Consider the following 22,690-nt stretch of genomic DNA (forward strand, 5'->3'; position numbering starts at 1 on the left):
GGGCTATGGGAAAGCTGGGGAGGGGCTGTTCATAAAGGCTGTGGGGATGGGACGAGGGGGAACGGGGACAAACTGGAGAGGGGCAGGTTTAGATTGGACATAAGGAAGGATTTCTTCACCATGAGATACTGGAACAGGTTGCCAAGGGAAGTTGTGATTGCCCCATCCCTGGAGGTGTTTAAGGCCGGGTTGGATGGGTCTTGGGCAGCCTGAGCCAGTGAGATGTCCCTGCAGATGGCAGTGGGTTAGAACTAGGTGATCTTTAAGGTCCTTTCCAACCTGAAGTATTCTATATTCAATCTGGAGGAGACTGAGGGGAGACCTCATTGCACTCTGCAGCTTCCTCACAAGCGGAGGAGGAGCAGGTGCTGAGCTCTTCTGTCTGGTGACCAAGGACAGAACCTGGGGAATGGGAAGATGTGCTGGGGACGGTAAGGTTGGACATGAGGAGAATGTTCTTCCTCCAGAGGGTGGTGGAGCCCTGGAACAGCTCCCCAGAGAAGCAGACACAGCACCAACACTGACATTGTTTGAGAGGCATTTGGCCTTCAGCCCCGCAGGGTGGATGCTGAGCTGGCCCGTGCTGGGACGGGGGCTGGACTCAATGGTCCCTGGGGTCCCTTCCAGCGTGGGGGATTCTGTGGGATTGTCCTGTTCAATATCTTAGTCCTGTTCAGTATCTTTATCAATGACCTGGATGAGGGGGTTGAATGTGCCCTTTAGTAAGTTTGCGAATGATACTAAGCTGAGTGGAAGCTTGGATCTGCTGGAGGGTAGGGAGGCTCCAAAGGGATCTGAACAGGCTGGACCTATGGGCTGAGACGGATGGCATGAGGTTTAACAAGGCCAAAGGTCAGGTCCTGTACTTGGGGCACAACAACCCTGTGTAGCTACAGACTAGGGGAAGAGTAGCTAGAAAGCTGCCTAGAGGAGAAGGACCCAGGGGTGTTGATCGACAGCCGACTGAATATGAGCCAGCAGTGGCCTAGCCGGCCAAGAAGGCCAACGGCATCTTGGCTTGGATCAGAAAAAGCGTGGCCAACAAGTCCAGGGAGGTGATTCTGCCCCCGTAAACAGCACTGGTGAGACCACACCTCAAATACTGTCTTCAGTTCTGAGCTGCTCACTACAAAAAGGATGTTGAGGCTCTGGAACGTGTCCAGAGAAGAGCAACAAAGCTGGTGAGGGGCTGGAGAACAAGTCTTACAAGGAGCGGCTGAGGGAACTGGGGTTTAGTCTTGACAAGAGGAGGCTGAGAGGAGACCTTATTGCTCTCTACAACTACCTGAAAGGAGGTTGTGGAGAGGGGAGAAGAGCTCAGCACCCTCCTAAGTGACAGGGGACGGGACAAGGAGGGGTGGCCTCAAGCTGCGCCAGGGGAGGGTCGGGCTGGACATCAGGAAGAAGTTCTTCACTGAAAGGGTTATGGGGCACTGGCAGAGGCTGTCCAGGGAGGTGATTGTGTCACCATCCCTGCAGGTATTTAAAACACGGATATATGAGGTGCTCAGGGACACTGATTAGTGGCAGATAGGAATGGTTGGAACCGATGATCCTCAAGGGCTTTTCCAACCTGGCGACTCTATAATTCTATGAATAGGGTCGGCTCTGTCTGTGCCTTCTGGAGGGCGAGGGCTGCCCCTCCAGCTGCCCCTCCAGCTGCCCCCCCAGCTGTGTTCCCCTCTACCCCAGGACTACATTTCCCAGCATCCCCCGGGACGCAGGACCAAACCGTGTTTCCAGACGCTTTGTCGCCATTGAGGACTACATTTCCCAGCATCCCCCGCGGCGCGGAAGTCACCGCCCAGTCGCTTTCCCGTCATTGCGGACACCCTTTCCCGTTTCCCATCGGCCCCCGCGGCGCGAAGATGGCGGCGGGGAGCGGCGGCGGGGCGGGTCCGGCGGCCCGGGAGCTGTTCGCGGAGGGGCTGCTGCAGTTCCTGAGGCCCGCGGTGAGGCAGCTCGACGGGCATGTGCACGCCGTGAGGTGAGGGGGACGGGGCGGGGAGAATGGGGGAGGGAAAGAGGAGGGAGAGGAGAGGAGAGGAGAGGAGAGGAGAGGAGAGGAGAGGAGAGGAGAGGAGCGGGAAGGTGATGGGGAAGGAGAGGAGAGGAGCGGGAAGGTGATGGGGAAGGAGGGAGAGAGGGAAGCAGTGAGGAATGAGGGGAGAGGAGAAGGAGGAGTGGGGAAAGAAAGGAAGGAGAGAGGGAGGAGGAGGGAAGGAAGGGGGAGAGGGAGGAAAGGATAGGAATGAAGAGGTGAGGGAGGCGATCGGGAAGGGGAAAGGGGAGGAGAGGAAAAGGGAAGATGATGGGGACCGGGGGCGGGGTGGAAGAGGGAAGGGGAGAAGAGGAGGAGGCAATGGGGAAGGCAAGGAGGGGAAAGAAGGGGAGAGGATGAGCGAGGGAAGCAATGGGGAAGGAAGAAGGGAAGGAAGGGAGAAGAGGAGGGAAGGAGAGAGAAGAGGGGACAGGAGGGGGGGAGAGAAGGGAGGAGAGGGAAAGGAGAGTTGGGGGAGGATGGAAAGGAAAGGAGGGAGAGTGAAGGGAGGAGGAGAGGATAAGGGGAATGAGGGGAGAGGAGGGAAGGGAGGGGGGCACCCAGGAGGAGAGGAGACCCCAACAGAAGGGGGAAAACCCAATGGCAGCTGAGGGCAATGGAGCTGGGGGGGGGGGGGGTTGCTGAGGAGCAGGTACCATGGCAGGGGGGCAGTTTTGGGGGGCATGAAGAGCTTTTGGAGCACTTGGAGAGGAGCCTTAGGGTGACTGGGTAGGGATTTGAGGCGTTCGGAGTGGAGGGTGGGGGTGATGGGGGCAGATCTCCAGGCTGAGGGGGCATTGGGGAATGGGGGGGGGTCATAGCTGGGTTGGGGTAGTTGGGAATGGCTGAAGGGGGAGTGTTTGGAGCAGGTTTTTTTTGTAGGAGGAATTGGGGTGGGTTTGGGGCTGTAGATTTGGGGTCAATGGCTTTGTTCTGGTTATGGATCCATCCGCTCTGCAGGGAGAGCCAGGTGGAGCTGCGGGAGCACATCGACAGCCTGGCCACAGGTGAGAGGCACGGGGTCTGCATCCCATGCCTCTGCATTTGCCCCTTTTCCTGTCCATTCTCTGGGTTTTCTCCCCATTCCCTCCCCTGGGTCTGACCCCATCATATCCTCCTGCTTTTGGCCCTCATCTCATCCCGTCCCTTGGGTCCAAGTCTTGTCCTTCCCCTAGGTCTGCCCCCCATCCTGTTCGTGTCTCATCCCCCAGGGTCCCTCGACCCTTTCCCACCCTCCACCCTCTCCCCAGAGCTGTGTCGCATCAATGAGGACCAGAAAGTGGCACTGGACCTCGATCCCTACGTGAAGAAGCTGCTCAACGCCCGGCGCAGGGTCGTGCTGGTTAACAACATCCTGCAGAATGCCCAGGTCAGCACGGGGTACAGAGGGGGCACAGTGGTTTCGGGGAGATCCCAGCCCCCCAATCGTGACGTATGCTGTTCCCCTGTGCAGGAACGGCTGCGGAGGCTCAACCACAGCGTGGCCAAGGAGACCATGCGGAGGAAGGTGATGCTGGAGGCAGCAGGTGGCTACCCCCAGGGCCTGCCTGGCAAGTGAGAGCCCTGCCACAGTGCCGGGCCACATCTGCATTGCACCGACAGCCTGGGGGCTACGCCAGAGCAGAAGCAGCTAAGGACGGTGATGGGTGCAATCCCATAAGGACAGCAAAGTGGGCTTGGTGATGGGAGCAGGTATTGCACTTACGAGGAGCCAAACTGGGACGTTTTTTGTCTCAAAAGATTGCTAAACTGTTGTCAGGTTGTGACACAGAAACTGCTAACCCACAGTCCGCGCCCTGCAGGAGTTCAGATGTGCAGAATCCGACCTCAGTTGCCGCCCTCCCAGCTCTGGTTTGGGACAGCTCTGCGGAGCATCTGTGGCACGGGAGCAGGCCGGCCAGGGGTCCTGCACAGTGAGGCCACAGCCAAGGGAACTGGGAGGCCCTGAACTGTATTCCCAGATTTGTAGGTGCTGGAATAAACGTGAGTGTGTGTTGCTTAGGGGTTGGTGAGGCAGCGTGGCTCTGTAATGCTCGCAGAGCCTGGATGTGTCCTGGGAAGAGCAGAACCAGGGAGTGAGTAGGTCGGGTTTGGTGTCCCCAGGTGGGATCCTTCCAGTTCCAGAAACCCTTCCCACTCCAGGACCCCTCTCTGGACTGCTCCGCAATATGCGTCTTGTGAACAAAGCGGACACACTCAAAACAGGGGAAAACTTTAATGTGCAACTTATAAAAACAGGTACAAGGGACAGGGGACGAGCTCAGGCCTCTGCTTGGCTCCTCAGCCCAAACTCCTTCACCCGGGCCTCAGGACAGGCTGCACCTGGGCGACTCACTCCTGCGTCTCCATGCTCTCCTCCTCCTCACCTGTAGCTTGTTCTTCCTGATTCTCTTCTTCCTCTTCTCCTTCTTTCTTCTCTGGAGGCTTCTCGTAAGCCTTCTCAGAAGGCGTCACTATCACTCCATCCCACGTGGACATTTCGGAAGCCAGGTCTGCAAGAAAAGGGGCTCGGGGTGACCTTGGGCAGCGCAGAGAAGCCCCTTCCCCACCCCACTTCCCCTTAGGAGCCCTGAACATTCTCCAGGAATGCAGAAACCATTCCTGTTCCCCACCAAGACATCAGCAGCCTGCACAGAGGAAGATCCCACATGGCTCTGACCCAACTTACAGCTGGCATCACCCTCCTGGCCGAGGATTTTCCTGTAGCCTCCATGCGAGAGAATCCGGACAAGGGTCTGCGCAGTATAGCACACCATGTCCTGCCAGGATGGGAAGAGTCAGAGCCAGAACAGGTTCTAAGCCCCTCTCTGGTGGCAGCCAAAGCAGCTCACCTGCTGCTCCAGGGTCATAACTGTGTGGACTCGGAAGTTTCCGCTCTCACAGGGATCGGTGATGCCAACGGATCCAGGCAGGAAGAGCCCTGCCGCTAGGATTTGAAGGCAGCGTCTAAAGGATGAGATATTTTGGGTCAGAAACAACCATTCCAAACCAAAAGACTGCGACGAGCACATCTACAGGATGTGTCTGCTCTGCTCCAGTTCAGGTCCCCTCAAGCCCTGAGATGCCACCACTTTTATCCAGCATGTTCCAAACTGGGAGGGTAATGGGAACTGGGAGGAGTGAAGTGAATGGCAACGAACCTGTAGGCGATGTTGAGAGCCAGGGGCTGCCTGGTGGGGTTGTTCATCACGGCGTAGTGGCCCTGAGAAGGGGAAAAAGGAAAGAGTGAGGATGAGAGTGGCTTCCTGCAAGGAAAGGGTAAGAATCCCAGCTCCCACTGCTGCCAGAGCCCCGGGATGTGCAGGTTCCACACACCATCAGCATTCCCTGGGTGCTCTCACCAGCAGGTCCAGAATCCACGGCGTGAGGGGCTCAAAGCCAGGGAATCGAATCCTCAGGTCTTTCAGCAGACGGATTAAGACCTTCACCCTGCAGGAGACGGCAGGAGGGTCCATAAGGCCCTCCTGCTGCAGGAACACTTCTCCTTGAGGAGACAATTCCCACCAGGCCTCAGGGAATTGATCCCTGCTGGAGGCCAAACTCACGTGGACTGCGAAGCGTTCTCCTCAAACCAGCGAGCGTGCCTGATGGCTGCTAGGGCACTCTGCAGTACCTTGATGTCCACTGGAAAAAGCAGAAATACCCAGTTTCTCAACAGAAAGGCAAGTAGGTGGGAGTCAGGGGATCCCAGATGGATCTTCCAGCCCCAGTGAATGTTTGTGTGTGGCACAGAGTGAGCCAGGCTCTTACGGTGCAGTTCCGGATCCAGCTTGCGGAGATTGGGCGGCACTGTGGTGATGAGGATCTTCACCGTTGCATCAGCAGAGCTTATCTCGAAGCCAGTCTCGTTGGTCAGCATGGTCAGGACTGGGGAGAAAGAGCAAGAATTCCTCAGAGAGTGACCAGGAGACCTTTCTGGCACTTGGGAAAGCAGGAAAGACCCCAGATCTCGGCAGTGGGACACCATTCCCTTCAGCCGAAGGGGAAGCTCAAGGGGAAACCCCATAACTATGTCCCTCTCAAACCCACATGGCAGAGGAGAGTGTCCCACCTTCACTGGGGTCCTGCGCTCTAAGGCTCTCCACAACTTTGTTCCCCAAGGCCGCCACAGCTTCCACTAGGGAGAAGGAGGAGAAGAGGTGGTTGGAGCATGGCCGAGCGCCACAGTTCTGTCATCAGTCGCCTGGCTGTTACTCACAGGTGGGTAAGATCTTCAGGATCACCACTAGATCAGCAACGTTGTGCCCTGTCATCATGGTGCCCTTCTTGTAGGAACCAACCTGGCGAACCTCCTCGATTTGCTGTTGCAAGAGCCAAGAAAAAAGGAATTTAATGCATGTGCTACATTTCTGGGTGTCAGAATGAACCCTTAATCCACTGTGAGTTGGTAGCTGGAATGCCAGCACTGCTCACACCAAAGCATCTCCCACCAGAGCTTTCTTTCCAAGCTCACCACTTTAGGACTCACCACTTCAAACGTTCCTGGCGCCACAATTAAATTGTCAATCACATTGTTTATTTTGGTCACCAGAGAAAGAATGGAAGCCTGGAAAGGAATTGGAGAAGGGTGATGTTACCAGCTGTCCAGTGTGACTTAGGATAATCTGATGTTACACAGCACAATGCAGACAGACCCACAATAAATAAACTGATAAGAGGTATTTAAAAATCACTAAGTGATTCTCAACTGGAGAAGAGGAGGCTGAGGGGAGACCTCATCACTGTCGACAACTGCCTGAAAGGAGGTTGCAGAGGTACGCCTTGGTCTCCGCCCAAGTGAGAGGTGACAGGACGAGAGGGAATGGCCTCAAGCTGCACCAGGGCAGGTTCAGATAGGACATCAGGAAAAACTTCACTGAAAAGGTTCTCAAGCACTGGGATGGCTGCCAGGGAGGTGGTTGAGTCACCATCCTTGGAGGTGTTTAAAAGACAGGCAGATGAGATGCTCAGCAATATGATTTAGTAGTGGACAGGTACAGTAGGACTCGATGATCTCAAAGGTCTTTTTTAGCTTAAGCATTCTATGATTCTGACTCTGTCTCTGCGATCTCCAATATCCAAGCCAAAGAATTTAAGACAACTTCCAGCACAAGACCTGTTCAGCAGCGGTCGGAGCAAGATCCTGGTTTCTCTTCAGCAAGGCTTCACTGAAGGCAGTCTCATCGGCAGCTGGTTTTACACGGGGGAAAGCCATTTCGCACTGAAACAGGAGCAGAGATCAGATTGCAACGCCCAAGAAAAAACTTTTGTTTCCACCCACTCATCCGCAAAATCTATTCCATTGTTTGATTCTCCAGCACTTGTTTCCATCGTGCTTTTCACTTCTTTTATTGTTTCATGTTATCCTAAGGGAAGGCGAGCAGCACCATACGCTCTGATGGGAAGAACAGGTCATCAGGAATCGCAGAGGAGCTGCCAGTGATCCTGTGCAACTGCAGGGTGTGAGACAGGGCAGATCTCATTTACCAACACCTCTGCCAAGAGGGGCTTTATGAACTGTATTACAGTCAATTAAGAATAACACCCTCTTGTTGCAGATGGCCAGAGGTTTCCTGCTGCTGTGATGGGGTTCACAGCGCCTGGAATAGGAGAGTGAGTGGCCTTGTTTGCCTTGGAAGTCACATGGCTGTAAAGGGCAGAAGCTCAGCAGGAAGGACGTGGATCTGTTGGGAGTAAGCACAGAGGCGGCCATGGAGATGATCCAAGGGCTGGAGCACCTCCCATACAAGGACAGGCTGGGAGAGTTGGGGTTGTTCAGCCTGGAGATGCAAAGGCTGTGAGGAGACCTTAGAGCAGCTTCCAGTGCTAAAAGGGGCTCCAGGAAAGCTGGGGAGGGGCTCTGGATCAGGGAGTGCAGGGATGAGATTAGGAAAACATTTTTGAGCTGCAAGAGGGGAGATGGAGATGAGATCTTAGGGAGAAATGTTTTGCTGTGAGGGTGGGGAGGCCCTGGAACAGGTTGCCCAGAGCAGTGGTGGCTGCCCCATCCCTGGAGGGGTTCCAGGCCAGGTTGGATGGGTCTTGGAGCCCCTGAGCCAGTTGGAGGTGTCCCTGCCCATGACAGGGGTGGGACTGGATGGACTTTGAGGTCCCTTCTAACCCACACCATTCTGTGATTCCATGATTTCCCCTATAGAAAGGTGCATGAGGTGTGTGGCTGGTGGGCTTTGTGAGGACCAAAAGAGCCTGCAGAACATCCAACACCTATTGGAATAACACATGGTGTTTGTGTTCCCAAGAGCTGACAGCACTCAGGGGCTTTAAAAAACAAAAAAACCTCAATCAAGGCATTCATTTACTGTGATTATCACTCAGCGTCCCTTGTGCCACCACTACTCAACAGTGAAAAGATCTATTTTGGGTTAGTTACTGAACCAGGAGCATTCTCTGCAAGCTCCTTTGCTCCCCTTAAGCTAAAACAAGTCAAACCATTGGAGTCATGTTGTTAGGACACAAGGAAAAGGCCCGTAACAGCTCTTGAGGGAAGAGTTACTCACGACATAGAAATCGAAGGGGATGTGTGGCACAAAGGGCCGGAACCTAATGGGGGAGAGAAAAGAAAAACCCTTTATTCTCTGAAGGAGCTGCCTGTACCCCCCTCTCCATCACCGTTGCACAGAGAAGACACTAGGAAGGTCCTACAGAAACAGGACAGGTTCTTTTTAATCCCACTTCCGTAGCTGCCCCCGTGCCAGCGGGCGGTTGCTGCGCACTGCAGGCTCCCCTACACCCCCAAACCAAGCCCGGAGGGTCTGCCCCCCAACTCCTGGCCCTACCTGTGCTACTCTGCCCACTGGAGCCCAGTCCCTGCACCCCAGCAGCGCCCTGGGGGCAGCTGCCACCCTGTCCCCTAAGCCTGGCACACTGACAGCCACCCCCCACTACAGCAGGAGCTGGAGTCTCCCAGAGCCTCCCCTGGAACCAAAGCGTCCGCCACGGCCTCTGCCTCGGTCGCCCCTGCAGAAGAGAGAAGGGAAAGTGTCACTGGAGAGCGAATGCAGCCTGGGGGAGTTCCTCATCCCCACTCACACCGAGGGTCCCCCCATACCTGCCCCTCAGGGCTCCCCCAGCCTGTCCCCTGCACAGGGAGTGCCCTCGTGTGCCCCCCTGCCCCTCAGGACCCCCCTAAGCCCTGTCCTTGTACTGGGGGTGCCCTCTCCTCCCCTCTCACCCCTCAGTGTCACCCCCAGCCCAGTCCCATCACTGGGGGTGCCTCCACCTCCCCTCTTACCCCTCAGGGTCGCCCCCAGCCCGGTCCCATCACTGGGGGTGCCCCCACCTCCCCTCTCACCCCTCAGGGTCACCCCCAGCCCGGTCCCATCACTGGGGGTGCCCCCACCTCCCCTCTCACCCCTCAGGGTCACCCCCAGCCCGGTCCCATCACTGGGGGTGCCCCCACCTCCCCTCTCACACCTCAGAATTCCCCTCCAGCACTGTCCCATCATTGGGTCTGTCCTTGTATCCCCTCCTGACCCTCAGCGTCACCCCAGCCCGGTCCCATCACTGGGAGCGCCCCCACCCCTCAGGGGCCCCCCTAGGCCGCCCCCCCAGCCGGATCCCCGCCCTAGGGGTTGCCCCCCCATTTTCCCCCTCGTTTTGTCCCAGCCCCGGGGGTGCCCCCCATGGCCCCTCATTCACACCCCCACTGCACCTCATGGTACCGCCGCTGCCGCACAATGCCCGCCGCTCCCAGACCCCGCCGGGCTGCTCTTCCCCGCCCCCCAACAACGCGCCCGCCCATTGGCTCCCGCGAGGCCCCGCCCCGCCCCCGGCAGCAGATCCGTGCTCTCTATAGGCTCAGACGACTGTCAATCAAATGACGGTGTCGCCCATTGGCTTCCGCCCGCCGCCGTGCCGCCCCCCGGAGCAGCATCCTGAGCTCTATTGGCTCAGCGCCTGTCAATCAAAGGTGAGGCGGGGCGGGGCCAATGGCGGTGCAGGGCGGCGGGCGGCCGCTGGGGGGCGTGCGGCGTTCATGAATGGAACAGGTGGGGCGCTCACTGAGCACGCTTAGATCACGTATATATAGTTTAGATACAAGCTCCTTCTCCGGACAGCAGAGTGGCGCAGCGGAAGCGTGCTGGGCCCATAACCCAGAGGTCGATGGATCGAAACCATCCTCTGCTAAGATAACATTTTTTCCCTTTTTTTTTTAATTTTCTCCCCACTCGCCGCACTAGTTCTTAGTTAGTTTGCGCCTTCATTAATTACATTAGGTTTTCCCACTCCCTAAAGCTCCTCTGTGGCGGGATTGACCTTTTTCAGCCTCGTCCAGCACCGCGGGACACCGTGAGTGTTAAGCATCCTGGGACGGCTGAGGACACACGTCCCCCACAGGGCTGTGAACTTCCCATGTCCCCAAGCACTGTGAGCATCCCGGGTCCCCAAATCCACACGTGTCCCCAAAATCATGTGTGTCCCCCAGCCCATCTGTGTCCCCAAGCACTGTGAGCATCCCGGGTCCCCCAGCTCACACCTGTCCCCAAGCACTGTGCGTGTCCCTGGTGACGGCCCATGTTCCCAGATGGCCATTCATGTCCCAGAGTGGGAGCACCACGTGTGTCCCCAGAGCCACACACGTCCACCAAACCACATGTGTCACCAGGTGCTCTGCATGTCTTTGTACCCACGTGTGCCACCGAGCGCAGTGTGCGTCCCATGTGTTTCCCAGGACGGGAGCACAGTGCGTGTCCCCAGAACCACGTGCCCCTGGACCCACGCGTGTTCACAAGTGCTCTACGTGTCCCTGGGCATGGACCGTGTCCCAGAAGCCACGCGTGTCCCAGGAGCCACGCATGTCACCAAGCACTGTGCATGTTCCCAGCTCCATATGTGTCCCCTGAGCACTGTGGGTGTCCCTGGAAGCCACACAACTCCCGGAGAAGCATCCGTCTGGGATAATCTCCCTAGTGCTGCATGACCTGGATGGGTAAGAGGTTCTCAAGTCCCCCCCACGGACCTTTCCTGGGCTGCCCAAAGCCCAGGGTGGCTTCATGGGGATGGAAATCAGGGCTATTGGGTGCTGATGAGTTTGTTAGGTCTCAGCACCCCATGAGTGACATCGTCACGGGGTGGGGAGGTGGTAGAACATGGGTATCAAGGCCACCCACCACCATCCCACAGCTGGGCATCTCCACACCAACCACCGGGAGGCCCCATCCTCCGTCCCAGTCCTTAGTGGATGCCATGGAGGGGATGGGAAGGAAGGAGTTAAGCTCGGTGTGGATGATAACGGCCCTTTGTGTCACCGGAGGGGTGGAAGAAGAAGAAGAAGGAGGAAGAGCTCACCACGGGGTGGAAAAGCCACTCTCGGTGGGCAATGCTGGCGGTGCTGGCCGTCCTCTGCGGCGCGGTGACGGCTGTGGCAACGACGACAGCGACAACTGCATTGACTTTAGCGGTGGTGTTACCCGAACGTAACCTCACCTACCCGTGGGCTTGGCCACGAGTGGGACCAGCAGTTCGCTTGGCTGCCGCCGCTGTCAACGCTCGTCCCGATTTATTAACCGGCTTCACCCTCCGTTGGGTTTTCGGGAGCAGCGAGGATCGCCACGGGGTTTGCTCCGAGATGGCAGCGCCATTGGCTGCTGTTGACCTCCAGCTCGCCCACCACCCAGCTGCTTTCTTGGGACCCGGTTGTGTCTACACGGCAGCTCCGGTCGCCCGCTTCACTAGCCACTGGCGCCTTCCGCTAGTCACGGCGGGTGCCGAAGCCCACGGCTTCGACGACAAGCGGGAGCAATTCGGATTGACCACGCGCGCCGGACCCAGTCACCGCAAACTGGGGGAACTGGGCGTGCGGCTCCACCAGCGGTTTAACTGGACCCGACGGGCTTTACTGGTTTACTGGGACGAGAAGGTGGATGACCGGCCGTACTTCTTCGCTGCCGAGGGGCTCTACGTCCAGCTACCCACCCTGCGCAACCTCACCGTCCAGGACATCGTCTTCCGTGATGGTGGCAACTTCTCCTTCATCATCCAGGAGATCAAGCACAAGGGACGCAGTGAGTGGAGAGGGGTCACGGCACAGGGACAGAGGACAGGGCGGCAGGGGGTGTCCGTGGGTGCAGAGCTCCACGTGAGTGTGCAAGGGTGTGCATAGCGCTCCATGGCACGCTCACGGCAGGACATGCGTGTGCACAGGGGTGAGCAGCTCTGCCCAGGTGTGCACAGCCCTGCCTGAGGGAACATGGGTGTGCACGGCTCTCTGTGGCACAAGCACGGCAGTACATGGGTGTGTGCAGCTCTATATGGGTGTGCACAGCTCTACATGGCTCTGCCCAAGGGAACATGGGTGTGCACAGCTCCACATGGGTGTGCAAGGGTGTGCGTGGCTGAGCACCGTGTGTGCAGCTCCGCATGAGTGTGCACGGCTCTACACAACTCTGCCCAAAGGAACATGGGTGTGCACAGCTCTATTCGGGTGTGCACGGCTCTACACAACTCTGCCCAAAGGAACATGGGTGTGCACAGCTCTCTGTGGCACAAGCACGGCAGTACACGGGGGGGTGTGCAGCTCTATATGGGTGTGCGCAGCTCTGTACGGGTGTGCAAGGGTGTGCGTGGCTGAGCACCGTGTATGCAGCTCCGCATGAGTGTGCATGGCTCTACACAACTCTGCCCAAGGGAACATGGGTGTTCACGGCTCCACATGGGTGTGCAAGGATGTGCGTGGCTCCACACGGGTGTGCATGGCTCAAGCTTTCTGTGCATGGCTCTCCATGGGTGGGCTCAGTTGTGCACAGTGGTTTGTGGCAGCTGGTTGAGGTGGTGCTGGTTGGGTGGGTGCTGGTTGGGGTGGGTGCTGTCTGGGTGGGTGCTTGTTGAGATGGGTGCTGGTTGGGTCGTTGCTGGTTGAGGTGGGTGCTATCTGGGTGGGTGCTGGTTGGGTGAGTGCTGGTTGGGGTGGGTTCTGGTAGAGGTGGGGTGGATGGTGATTGGGATGGATGCTGGTTAGGTAGGTGCTGGTTGGGTCGTTGCTGGTTGAGGTGGGTGCTAGTTGGGATGGGTGCTGGTTGGGGTGGTGCTGTTTGAGGCAAGTGCTGGTTGGAGTGGGTGCTGGTTGGGATGGATGCTGGTTGGGTGGGTGCTGGTTGAGGCAAGTGCTGGTTGGAGTGGGTGCTGATTGGGGTGGTGCTGGTTGGAGTGGGTGCTGGTTGGGTGGGTGCTGATTGATGGAGGTGCTGGTTGGGGTGGGTGCTGATTGGAGCGGGTGCTGGTTGGGTGGGTGCTGGTTGGGATGGGTGCATCCATCCAACCCCATTGTGATCCTCAGCCTCCATGGGTGCTATTTTGTCCCATGGTCCCTGTGGGTGGCATGGCTGTACCTTCCTGCCGAGAGGCACCCTGGGGACTCAGAAGCGCCATAGCCCCACACCAAAGGGTCTGGGGTGGTGGGACGGGCAGCACCCTCTGGGTCACTATGCCGTGGAGAATTGATGTCTGCCAGCGAGCGTGGCTGTAGGGAAGAGGAAACGAAAGCGGAAAACAGGAAACCTTGGCCTGGCGCCTGCAGTGAAGGGCAGGGACAGGCAGGGATTGAGGGTGGCAGTGGGACCCCCCGCTCCCCACTTTGACCACCTGCCATCTGCTTGACACCACAACCCACCACACAGCCTGTTCTCCAGCCCACGATGACCAGGGACCTTCTGGGATGCTGGGTTGGGGTCATGGGATCCCCAGGGCCAGGGGTTCTTGGAGCCACCTGGGCCAGGAGGTCTTGGGGTCCCCTGGGCCAGAGGATCTTGGGGTCTGCTGAGGTCAGGGGTGTTGGGATCTCCTGGGCAGGGGGATCTTGGAGTCTCCGGGGCCAGGGAGTCTTGGGGTCCCCTGGTCAAGGGTTCTTGTTGTCCCTAGGGCCAGAGGGTCTTGGGTTCTGCTGAGTCCTGCGGGACTTGGGGTCTCCTGGGCCAGGGGGTCTTGGGGTCCCCCGAGGCCAGGGGGTCCTGAGGTGCCATGAGCCGTCTCGCCCCGCGCAGTCGTCTATGTGTGCTGCGCCCCAGAGACACTGCGGGAGCTGATGCTGCAGGCGGGGCAGGAGGGTTTGACGCGCGGCGACTACGCCTTCTTCTACATCGACATCTTCGGGGCCAGCCTGCAGGGCAGCCGCTTCCCCGAGCCCCAGCGGCCCTGGAAGAGGGGCGACCGCCACGACGCCAGCGCCCGGAAAGCCTTTGAGGTGAGCTTGGGGGGCTCTGCAGGGACAGCACCACACAGGTACGTCTGTGGACACAGGCGCCCATCCACGTGTGCATGGGTGCCCACGGCATGTGCATGGGCGTCCATCCACGTGTACATGCACACATGCGTGGGTGTCAGCGCCCACGTGTGTGCAGACGTGCACGGGCACCATCAGACACACGTGCATGGGCACCACCCGTGTGTTCATGGCACCCACGTACATGAGTATGGGTGCCCACCATACATGCGTGTTCATGCGCATGGGCATCCATCCATGTGTGCGCGTGCATGGGCACCTACACACATGTGTGCATGGACATGGGCACCTACACACATGTGTATGGGCGCCCACCATGTGTGTGTGGGCATGGGCACCCACCTACGTGTGTATGGGCGCCCACCATGTGTATGTGCTGGAGCAGAGATTATGAATGAGCTTTACAGAAAGGTGGACAGACAGTGGAACCAGGCTGGGACCTCTAGTCCTGAGACCAGACAGGGTCCCCATCTCCTGCGGGATCCAGCCAGCCCTGCCAACATCTGCTGTGCCCACCCTAGGCTGTCACCATCATCACCTACAAGGAGCCCGAAAACCCTGAGTACCGCCCCTTCCTGGAACGGCTGAAGGAGGAGGCACTCACCCACTTCAATTTCTCCATGAAGGACAGCTTGGTAGGACATGGGAACGCTGGAGGGAACAGTGCTGAGGAGATACGGAGGAGCTGGAGCTGCTGGGGTGGAGCTTGGAATAAAGGGACATGTGATGGAAATGGGGACAAGGGGATATGGGGTGGAGATGGGGCTGCTGGGAGACATAGGGTGGAGCTGGAGTTGTGGGGACACATGGGATGGAGTTGAGGACAACAGGACATAGAGTGGAGCTGCTGGGGGACACAGGATGGAGGTGGGGACATGGTATGGAGCTGGAGCTGCTGGGGGACATGGGATGGAGGTGGGGACATGGGATGGAGCTGGAGCTGCTGGGAGACACAGGATGGAGGTGGGGACATGGTATGGAGCTGGAGCTGCTGGGGGACATGGGATGGAGGTGGGGACATGGTATGGAGCTGGAGCTGCTGGGGGACATGGGATAGAGATGGGGACGTGGGGACAAATGCACAAGAAGGCACAGTCTGGAGCCAGGGATGCAGGATGGAGCCAAAGCTGCTGAGGATGAGGAGCTGCGGGATGACCTGTGACTGCTGGGAAGGAGGGGACAGGGACCTCCAGCTGCACTCTGTCCCTGAGCCACCTCCATGTCCCCAGATGAACTTCATCGCAGCCGCCTTCCACGATGGGGTGTTGCTCTACGCCCAGGCTGTCAACGAGACGCTAGAGCAGGGTGGCTCCATCACCAACGCCTCGGCCATCACCCGCCAGATGTGGAACCGCACTTTCTATGGTGAGGCCCACCCCATCCCACCCCATCCCACCCCATCCCGGCTGGGTGCCACCTGGCAGGTGTCCACCTGCCCCTCTCCCGGGGTGGTGCTTTGGGATCAGAGCCCCTACCCATGGGCTTGGTCCCTGCGGTCCCCTCCAAGCCTCTCACTCTCCATCTCCAGGTGTCACTGGCTTCCTGAAGATTGATGAGAACGGGGACCGGGAGAGTGACTACTCCCTGTGGGACATGGACCCCGAGCAGGGGGACTTCCAGGTGAGGCCCAGAAAGGGGGCAACTGGTCCTATGGGGTGGCTGGGGGCCTTCTCCCACCCATTTCTTGCCCCCTCCTCAAGATCGTCGCCAACTACAACGGCACCACCAAGAAGATCCAGATGGTGCCGGGGCGTGAGATCCACTGGCCGGGCAATGTGGTCCCCTCTGATGTCCCCCTCTGTGGCTTCGATAACAGCAACCCCCTGTGTCGCAAAGGTGAGTGGTGTTGGGTGGGGGACACAGGACATGAGACACCCACCAGACCCTCACCACCTTCCTCTCACTGTGCAGCCAATTTGTCCACCCTGGAGGTCCTGTCCCTCGTGGTCAGCCTGATCCTCCTGGCCATCACCATCACCTCCTTCTTCATCTACAGGTAGGGGTGTTGGGGTCAGGGGGGTGACCCCAAGGCTGTGCTGCTGTCCTGGAGCTGGTGGGCCTGGGGAGGGAGAAATGACTTATGGAGGGGGTCTCATCCTGTCCTCCTGGTGTAGGAAGCTGCAGCTGGAGAAGGAGCTGGCAGCCCAGCTGTGGCGTGTCCGCTGGGAGGACGTGCAGATGAGCAGCTTGGAGAAACACCTCCGGAGCACTGGCAGCAAGCTCACCCTCTCTTTGGTGAGTACTCATCCCATCCCATTCTACCAACTCATCCCATCCCATCAACTCAACCCATTCCCATCCCATGCCATCCCATGCCATGCCATGCCATGCCATCCCATCCCATCCCATCCCATCCCATCCCATCCCATCCCATTCTACCAACTCATCCCATCCCATCCCATTCTACCAACTCATCCCATCCCATCAACTCAACCCATCCCCATCCCATCCCATGCCATTCCATCCCACCAACTCAGCCCATCCCACCAAAACTCAACCCATCCCCACCCCATCCCATCTCATTCCTCCAACTCAACCCATCCCCATCCCATCGCATCCCATCGCATCCTATCCCATCAACTCAGCCCATCCCACCAACTCAAGTTATCCCCATCCCATCTCCTCATCCCCATCCCTGCCCCAGCAATGGGGACCAAGGACCAGCTCATCCTATGTCCCTTTCTTCAGAGGGGCTCCAACTATGGCTCGCTGATGACAGCGGAGGGGCAGTTCCAGGTCTACGCCAAGACAGCGTATTACAAGGTATGGGGACACAGCAGTTGGGATGGGCGCCCACCACCCCACTGGGCACCCAATGCCCCCCCCATGTCTCCCCAGGGCAACCTCGTGGCCGTGAAGCACTTCAACTGCAAGCGCATTGAGCTGACACGCAAGGTCTTGTTCGAGTTGAAGCACGTAGGTGGACCCCAACCCGGTGCCACATGGTGGCACGGGAGTGACCAGCCTAGTGTCTCCTGGGTGGGCTGGGACATGGGGTGAGCCTGGTCCCTCACTCTGCTCTACTGTAGATGCGGGATGTCCAAAATGAGCATCTGACCCGTTTCATCGGCGCCTGCACCGACTCCCCGAACATCTGCATCCTGACTGAGTACTGCCCACGCGGGAGCCTCCAGGTACCAGTGGGGTCCTTACTCCCTCCAGTGCCCATCACCCATCATTGGAGCTGCATGGTGCCCATCACCCATCATTGGAGCTATATGGTGCCCATCACCCATCATTGGTGCTGCACGGTGCCCATCACCCAGCGTTGGAGCTATATGGTGCCCATCACCCATCATTGGAGCTGCATGGTGCCCATCACCCAGCGTTGGAGCTGCACGGTGCCCATCACCCATCATTGGAGCTGCATGGTGCCCATCACCCAGCGTTGGAGCTGCATAGTGCCCACCGCCCAGCATTTGTGCTGCAACGTGACCATCGCCCAACATCAGGGCTGCATGGTGCCCATCACGCAGCACTGGGGCTGCCCAGAGCTGCTCTGCCGGTGCCCAGGGTGGGAGGGAGGTGACCAGAGTGGGTAGATGGATTCCGTCCCCCATCCATGGTGGCAGGACAACAACATGACCCTCATGTCCCCAGGATATCTTGGAGAATGAGAGCATCACGCTGGACTGGATGTTCCGCTATTCCCTCACCTATGACATCGTTAAGGTAATGATCCCACCATGCACCCAGATCTCATGGAGGTCCCATGGATGGAGAGGACAACAAAGTCCAACCATTCTCCATCCACTCTGCCAGGGGATGCAGTTCCTGCACAACGGAGTAATCATGTCCCATGGGAACCTCAAGTCCTCCAACTGCGTGGTGGACAGCCGCTTCGTGCTGAAGATCACGGACTATGGGCTGGAGAGCTTCCGCATGGCCCCTGACAGTGAGGACTCCCACGCGCTCTTCGCCAGTGAGCTCCCTGCCCGTCCTCAACCCCCAACTCTGGGAGCAGCCTGGGGTTCCTGCCCGGCCTCAGCTCCATCCCTGGTGCCATAGAGAAGCTCTGGACGGCGCCTGAGCTGCTGCGGATGGAGTCGCCACCAGCCCGTGGCACACAGAAGGGCGATGTTTACAGCTTCGGCATCATCCTGCAAGAGATCGCGCTGCGCAACGGCGTCTTCTACGTGGAGGGGCTGGACCTGAGTCCTAAGGGTGAGCGTGGGGATAGTCCAGAGACTCGTTGATGGGTGGTTGGATCAGTCCATCAGGATCATGGACCTGCTGTGATGGGTGCTTGGCCATGTTAATAGATACTTGGCCCTGCTGATGGGTGCTTGGCCCTGCTGATGGGTGCTTAGACCTGCTGATGGGTGCTTGGACCTGCTGATGGGTGCTTGGACCTCTTGTGATGAGCAGTTGGTCCAGCTGATCGGTGCTTAGACTGCCAATGGGTTAGCGGGCCAGGTGATGGATTGTTGGCTTCGCTGGTGTGTTGTTGACCTTGCTGATGGCTGCTTGGACCTGCTGATGGGTGTTTGGCCCTGCAGAGATCATTGAGCGGGTGAAAAGCGGGGAGAGCCCCAGCTTCCGCCCATCGGCCAACGTGGGTTGCCACATGGAGGAGCTGGGCCAGCTGATGCAGCACTGCTGGGCTGAAGATGTCCTGGAGCGCCCCGACTTCAACCAGATCAAGGTCCAGCTCCGCAGGTTCAACAGGTACCTCCATTTGCCCCTGCCCCATGGGTGATGGGTGACCCTGAAAGGGGTTCCCAGGTGAAAGCTCACCCCACGTCTACAGGGAGAGCAGCAGCAACATCTTGGACAACCTGCTGTCACGCATGGAGCAGTACGCCAACAACCTGGAGGAGCTGGTGGAGGAGCGAACCCAAGCCTACCTGGAGGAGAAACGCAAGGCGGAGGCTCTCCTCTACCAGATCCTGCCACAGTGAGCACCAGCAGGGCCCTGGTCCTCTGTGCAACCCCTCCACTGCTGGGCACCCCACCAGCATCTCCTGCCTGCCCCGGGCTGGGGTCCCTCATGGATGCCCTGCATGGTTGAGGGTGCTTGGGACACCAAGGATCCCCGTGTTTCTTAGGGTTGTGGATGCTTGGAAGGGCTGAGGATCCCAAAGAACCTCACATAGCTTGGCGCTAGAGTGGGGTGGAGGAGCTGGGGGCTCCCTGGGGATCCCAAGAACCCTGTATTTCTTGGGGCTGTGGGTGCTTGGAGGCACTGGGGACACCAAGGACCCCCATATTGCTCGGGGCTGTGGGTGCTTGGAGGGGATGGAGACACCAAGGACCCCCATGTGGCTTCGGGCTGGGCGTTTTCAGGAGGTCTGTACACCACAAGAACCCCATGTCATGGCTCTTTGGAGGTTCGGGTACCTAAAGGGGCCAGCGTTGACTCTAGAACCCCAGCATGGCTTAGGGATGGGGGGTCCTTGGAGGGACCAGGGACAACCCCAGCCCCTATCATGGCCCAGGGCTGGGGGTCCTCAAAGGGCTGGAGAACCCAAAGACCCCTGGCATGGCTGGACGCTGGGGACACCACACCCCAGGAGGGGTTGGGGGGCCATGGCCCCTCCTGACCCACCTCCTGCACCCGCAGCTCGGTGGCAGAGCAGCTGAAGCGGGGTGAGACAGTGCAGGCGGAGGCCTTCGACAGTGTCACCATCTACTTCAGTGACATCGTGGGCTTCACGGCGCTGTCGGCTGAGAGCACCCCCATGCAGGTGGTGACACTGCTCAATGACCTCTACACCTGCTTTGATGCCATCATCGATAACTTCGACGTCTACAAGGTGAGGACACGCATCAACGGGCACGAACATATGTCAACATGCACGCAACCATGGGTCATGTTGGACACCCCAAAGCTGGCATTGAACCCACAGTGGGTCCCCGGTGGTATCCCTGGTCCCCAACCCAGGTGGAGACGATTGGAGATGCCTACATGGTGGTGTCGGGGCTGCCGGTGCGCAACGGGAAGCTGCACGCCCGTGAGGTTGCCCGCATGGCCTTGGCGCTGTTGGATGCTGTCCGGTCCTTCCGCATCCGCCACCGACCGCAGCAGCAGCTCAAGCTGCGCATCGGCATCCACACGGGTCAGCGGGGACAGGGGTGGAGACACGACATCCACAGGGGACAGGGATGGGGACCCGGCATCCCATGGATCAGCAGGGATGGGGACAGGGACGTGGCACCCACATGGGTTCGTGAGTGGTGAGGATGTGGCATCCCATGGGTCAGTGGGGATGGGGACATAGCACCCCCAGGGACAGGGGAGGGGACCCTGGCACCCCAAAGGACAGTGGGGTCACCGGAGGTGGGAGCCCTGGGCTGGGGTCTCACTGGGTGCTCACAGGACCCGTCTGCGCCGGCGTCGTGGGGCTCAAGATGCCGCGGTACTGCCTCTTTGGGGACACGGTGAACACGGCCTCGCGCATGGAGTCCAATGGGGAAGGTGAGGGGCGGGCGGGCACCCACGGGTGCTGCTGGGGCTGGTGGTGGGCACCCATGGGTGCTGATAGGGCTGGTGGTGGGCACCCATGGGTGCTGATGGAACTGGGACCAGACTGAGAACCCACGGGTGCTGCCAGTGATGGTGGTGGGCACCCATGGGTGCTGATGGGGCTGGTGGTGGGCACCCATGGGTGCTGATGGAACTGGGACCAGACTGAGAACCCATGGGCGCTGCCAGTGATGGTGGTGGGCACCCATGGGTGCTGATGGAACTGGGACCAGACTGGGAACCCATGGGTGCTGCCAGGGATGGTGGTGGGCACCCATGGGTGCTGCTGGGGCTGGTGGTGGGCACCCATGGGTGCTGCTGGGGCTGGTGGTGGGCACCCATGAGTGCTGATGGAACTGGGACCAGACTGAGAACCCACGGGTGCTGCTGGGGCTGGTGGTGGGCACCCACGGGTGCTGATGTAACTGGGACCAGACTGAGAACCCACGGGTGCTGCCAGTGATGGTGGTGGGCACCCATGGGTGCTGATGGAACTGGGACCAGACTGGGAACCCACGGGTGCTGCCAGTGATGGTGGTGGGCACCCATGAGTGCTGATGGAACTGGGACCAGACTGGGAACCCACGGGTGCTGCCAGTGATGGTGGTGGGCACCCATGGGTGCTGCCGATGGGGTTGGGGTGCTGACGGGACCGCCTCTCACCAGCCCTGAAGATCCACATCTCAGCAGTGACCAAGGACGTGCTGGAGGAGTTTGGCTGCTTCGAGCTGGAGCTGCGGGGTGACGTGGAGATGAAGGTGGGCCCTGACGCCCAAGAGCACTTACCCCCCCATTGCAGCCACACTGGGGTCCCCCCAGCTTGACCCTCCCCCTCTGCATCCCCATCCCACAGCTGCGCTGGGGGGCTGAGCCACCCCTGCACCCCAAAATATTGCACCCTGACCCCTGGGCACCCCCTGCGCCCCAACCCCTGGGGCAATGGGCCCCCCTGTACCCCAACCCCTGGGGCAAGGAGCACCCCGTGCACCCCAAACCCTGCACCCCAAACCCTGTGCAATGCCCCCCACGTACCCCAAACCCTGGGGCAAGGAGTGCCCCCTGCACCCCAAACCCTGCACCCCAACCCCTGGGCAATGCCCCCCATGTACCCCAAACCCTGGGGCAATGAGCGCCCCCTGCACCCCAACCCCTGGGCAATGCCCCCCATGTACCCCAAACCCTGGGTCAAGGAGCACCCCCTGCACCCCAAACCCTGGGCAATGCCCCCCATGTACCCCAAACCCTGGGGCAATGAGCGCCCCCTGCACCCCAACCCCTGGGCAATGCCCCCCATGTACCCCAAACCCTGGGTCAAGGAGCACCCCCTGCACCCCAAACCCTGGGCAATGCCCCCCATGTACCCCAAACCCTGGGGCAATGAGCGCCCCCTGCACCCCAACCCCTGGGCAATGCCCCCCATGTACCCCAAACCCTGGGTCAAGGAGCACCCCCTGCACCCCAAACCCTGGGCAATGCCCCCCATGTACCCCAAACCCTGGGGCAATGAGCCTCCCCTGCACCCCAAACCCTGGGGCAAGGAGCACCCCCTACACCCCAAACCCTGCCTCCTGGGACAATGAACCCCCACACCGCCCCCCCTTAGGCCAATGCCCCCCCACATCCCCTTTCCCCCCCCTCTCTCCAGGGAAAGGGCAAGGTGCGGACGTACTGGCTGCTGGGGGAGCGCGGGGGCAGCACCCGGGGCTGAGCCCCCCCTTCAGCACCACCCAGGACCCCTGGAGCTGTTCCCCACCAAAGGACCCCCCCAGTTTGGGACAGGGGGCCCTGCCAGCAGCCGGGGGGGTGGATGCACCCCCAAACTGCCCCACGCTCCCCAAACAGAACCCTGACTGCTCCGAGGGGGGGAGATGGGGACACCCCAAACCTAAGCAGCCCCGCGGAGGGGTGAGACCGAGGCGGAGGGGGGGGGACACACACACGGACACCCCCGGACCATGGGCGGGGA

The 22,690-nt window shown here is 59.4% G+C and overlaps 3 protein-coding genes and 1 non-coding gene across 4 annotated transcripts; 3 read left to right on the forward strand and 1 right to left on the reverse strand.

The window, feature by feature from the left end:
- Nucleotides 1–1,829: 1,829 nt before the first annotated feature.
- On the forward strand, nucleotides 1,830–4,018 carry SNAPIN (SNAP associated protein). Its single transcript, XM_054051202.1, has 4 exons — nucleotides 1,830–1,987; nucleotides 3,002–3,048; nucleotides 3,292–3,410; nucleotides 3,495–4,018. Exons 1-4 carry the CDS (start codon nucleotides 1,869–1,871, stop codon nucleotides 3,597–3,599), a joined length of 390 nt encoding a protein of 129 aa, XP_053907177.1. The 5' UTR covers nucleotides 1,830–1,868; the 3' UTR covers nucleotides 3,600–4,018.
- A 213-nt stretch (nucleotides 4,019–4,231) lies between these two features.
- Nucleotides 4,232–9,771, reverse strand: ILF2 (interleukin enhancer binding factor 2). Its single transcript, XM_054051201.1, has 14 exons — nucleotides 9,693–9,771; nucleotides 8,956–8,998; nucleotides 8,539–8,580; nucleotides 7,137–7,241; nucleotides 6,510–6,587; nucleotides 6,240–6,342; nucleotides 6,093–6,158; nucleotides 5,792–5,908; nucleotides 5,587–5,665; nucleotides 5,383–5,470; nucleotides 5,182–5,243; nucleotides 4,873–4,987; nucleotides 4,710–4,800; nucleotides 4,232–4,533 (listed from the first exon to the last, which is right to left on the reverse strand). Exons 1-14 carry the CDS (start codon nucleotides 9,695–9,697, stop codon nucleotides 4,373–4,375), a joined length of 1,155 nt encoding a protein of 384 aa, XP_053907176.1. The 5' UTR covers nucleotides 9,698–9,771; the 3' UTR covers nucleotides 4,232–4,372.
- A 325-nt stretch (nucleotides 9,772–10,096) lies between these two features.
- TRNAM-CAU (transfer RNA methionine (anticodon CAU)) lies at nucleotides 10,097–10,168 on the forward strand. Its single transcript has one exon. It is a non-coding gene; the product is annotated as a tRNA-Met (tRNA).
- A 1,049-nt stretch (nucleotides 10,169–11,217) lies between these two features.
- Nucleotides 11,218–22,650, forward strand: NPR1 (natriuretic peptide receptor 1). The gene is made up of 21 exons (XM_054051144.1): nucleotides 11,218–12,045; nucleotides 14,020–14,219; nucleotides 14,780–14,893; nucleotides 15,488–15,623; nucleotides 15,787–15,878; nucleotides 15,959–16,094; nucleotides 16,170–16,254; nucleotides 16,373–16,493; nucleotides 16,947–17,021; nucleotides 17,097–17,174; nucleotides 17,288–17,392; nucleotides 17,859–17,930; nucleotides 18,021–18,180; nucleotides 18,267–18,422; nucleotides 18,758–18,926; nucleotides 19,009–19,155; nucleotides 19,822–20,014; nucleotides 20,143–20,317; nucleotides 20,578–20,676; nucleotides 21,391–21,482; nucleotides 22,370–22,650. The coding sequence occupies exons 1-21, from the start codon at nucleotides 11,361–11,363 to the stop codon at nucleotides 22,430–22,432; spliced, it is 3,153 nt and encodes a 1,050-aa protein (XP_053907119.1). The 5' UTR covers nucleotides 11,218–11,360; the 3' UTR covers nucleotides 22,433–22,650.
- The last annotated feature ends 40 nt before the right edge of the window (nucleotides 22,651–22,690 follow it).

Source organism: Cuculus canorus, chromosome 28 (assembly GCF_017976375.1).
Source record: "Cuculus canorus isolate bCucCan1 chromosome 28, bCucCan1.pri, whole genome shotgun sequence".
NCBI classification, from domain to species: domain Eukaryota; kingdom Metazoa; phylum Chordata; class Aves; order Cuculiformes; family Cuculidae; genus Cuculus; species Cuculus canorus.

Bases quoted from the DNA above. Each gene is read 5' to 3' on its own strand.
- ILF2 (XM_054051201.1), bottom strand. The intron at 6,588-7,136 runs GTCTTGTGCTGG...ATTCCTTTCCAG, and splicing joins CTCCGACCGCTGCTGAACAG to GCTTCCATTCTTTCTCTGGT. The intron at 5,244-5,382 runs GTGAGAGCACCC...TCCCCTTCTCAG, and splicing joins CGTGGATTCTGGACCTGCTG to GGCCACTACGCCGTGATGAA.
- SNAPIN (XM_054051202.1), top strand. From the start codon at position 1,869: ATGGCGGCGGGGAGCGGCGGCGGGGCGGGTCCGGCGGCCCGGGAGCTG. The intron at 1,988-3,001 runs GTGAGGGGGACG...TCCGCTCTGCAG, and splicing joins GGGCATGTGCACGCCGTGAG to GGAGAGCCAGGTGGAGCTGC. The intron at 3,049-3,291 runs GTGAGAGGCACG...CCCTCTCCCCAG, and splicing joins CATCGACAGCCTGGCCACAG to AGCTGTGTCGCATCAATGAG.
- NPR1 (XM_054051144.1), top strand. From the start codon at position 11,361: ATGCTGGCGGTGCTGGCCGTCCTCTGCGGCGCGGTGACGGCTGTGGCA. The intron at 14,220-14,779 runs GTGAGCTTGGGG...TGCCCACCCTAG, and splicing joins GCGCCCGGAAAGCCTTTGAG to GCTGTCACCATCATCACCTA. The intron at 15,624-15,786 runs GTGAGGCCCACC...CTCCATCTCCAG, and splicing joins GTGGAACCGCACTTTCTATG to GTGTCACTGGCTTCCTGAAG.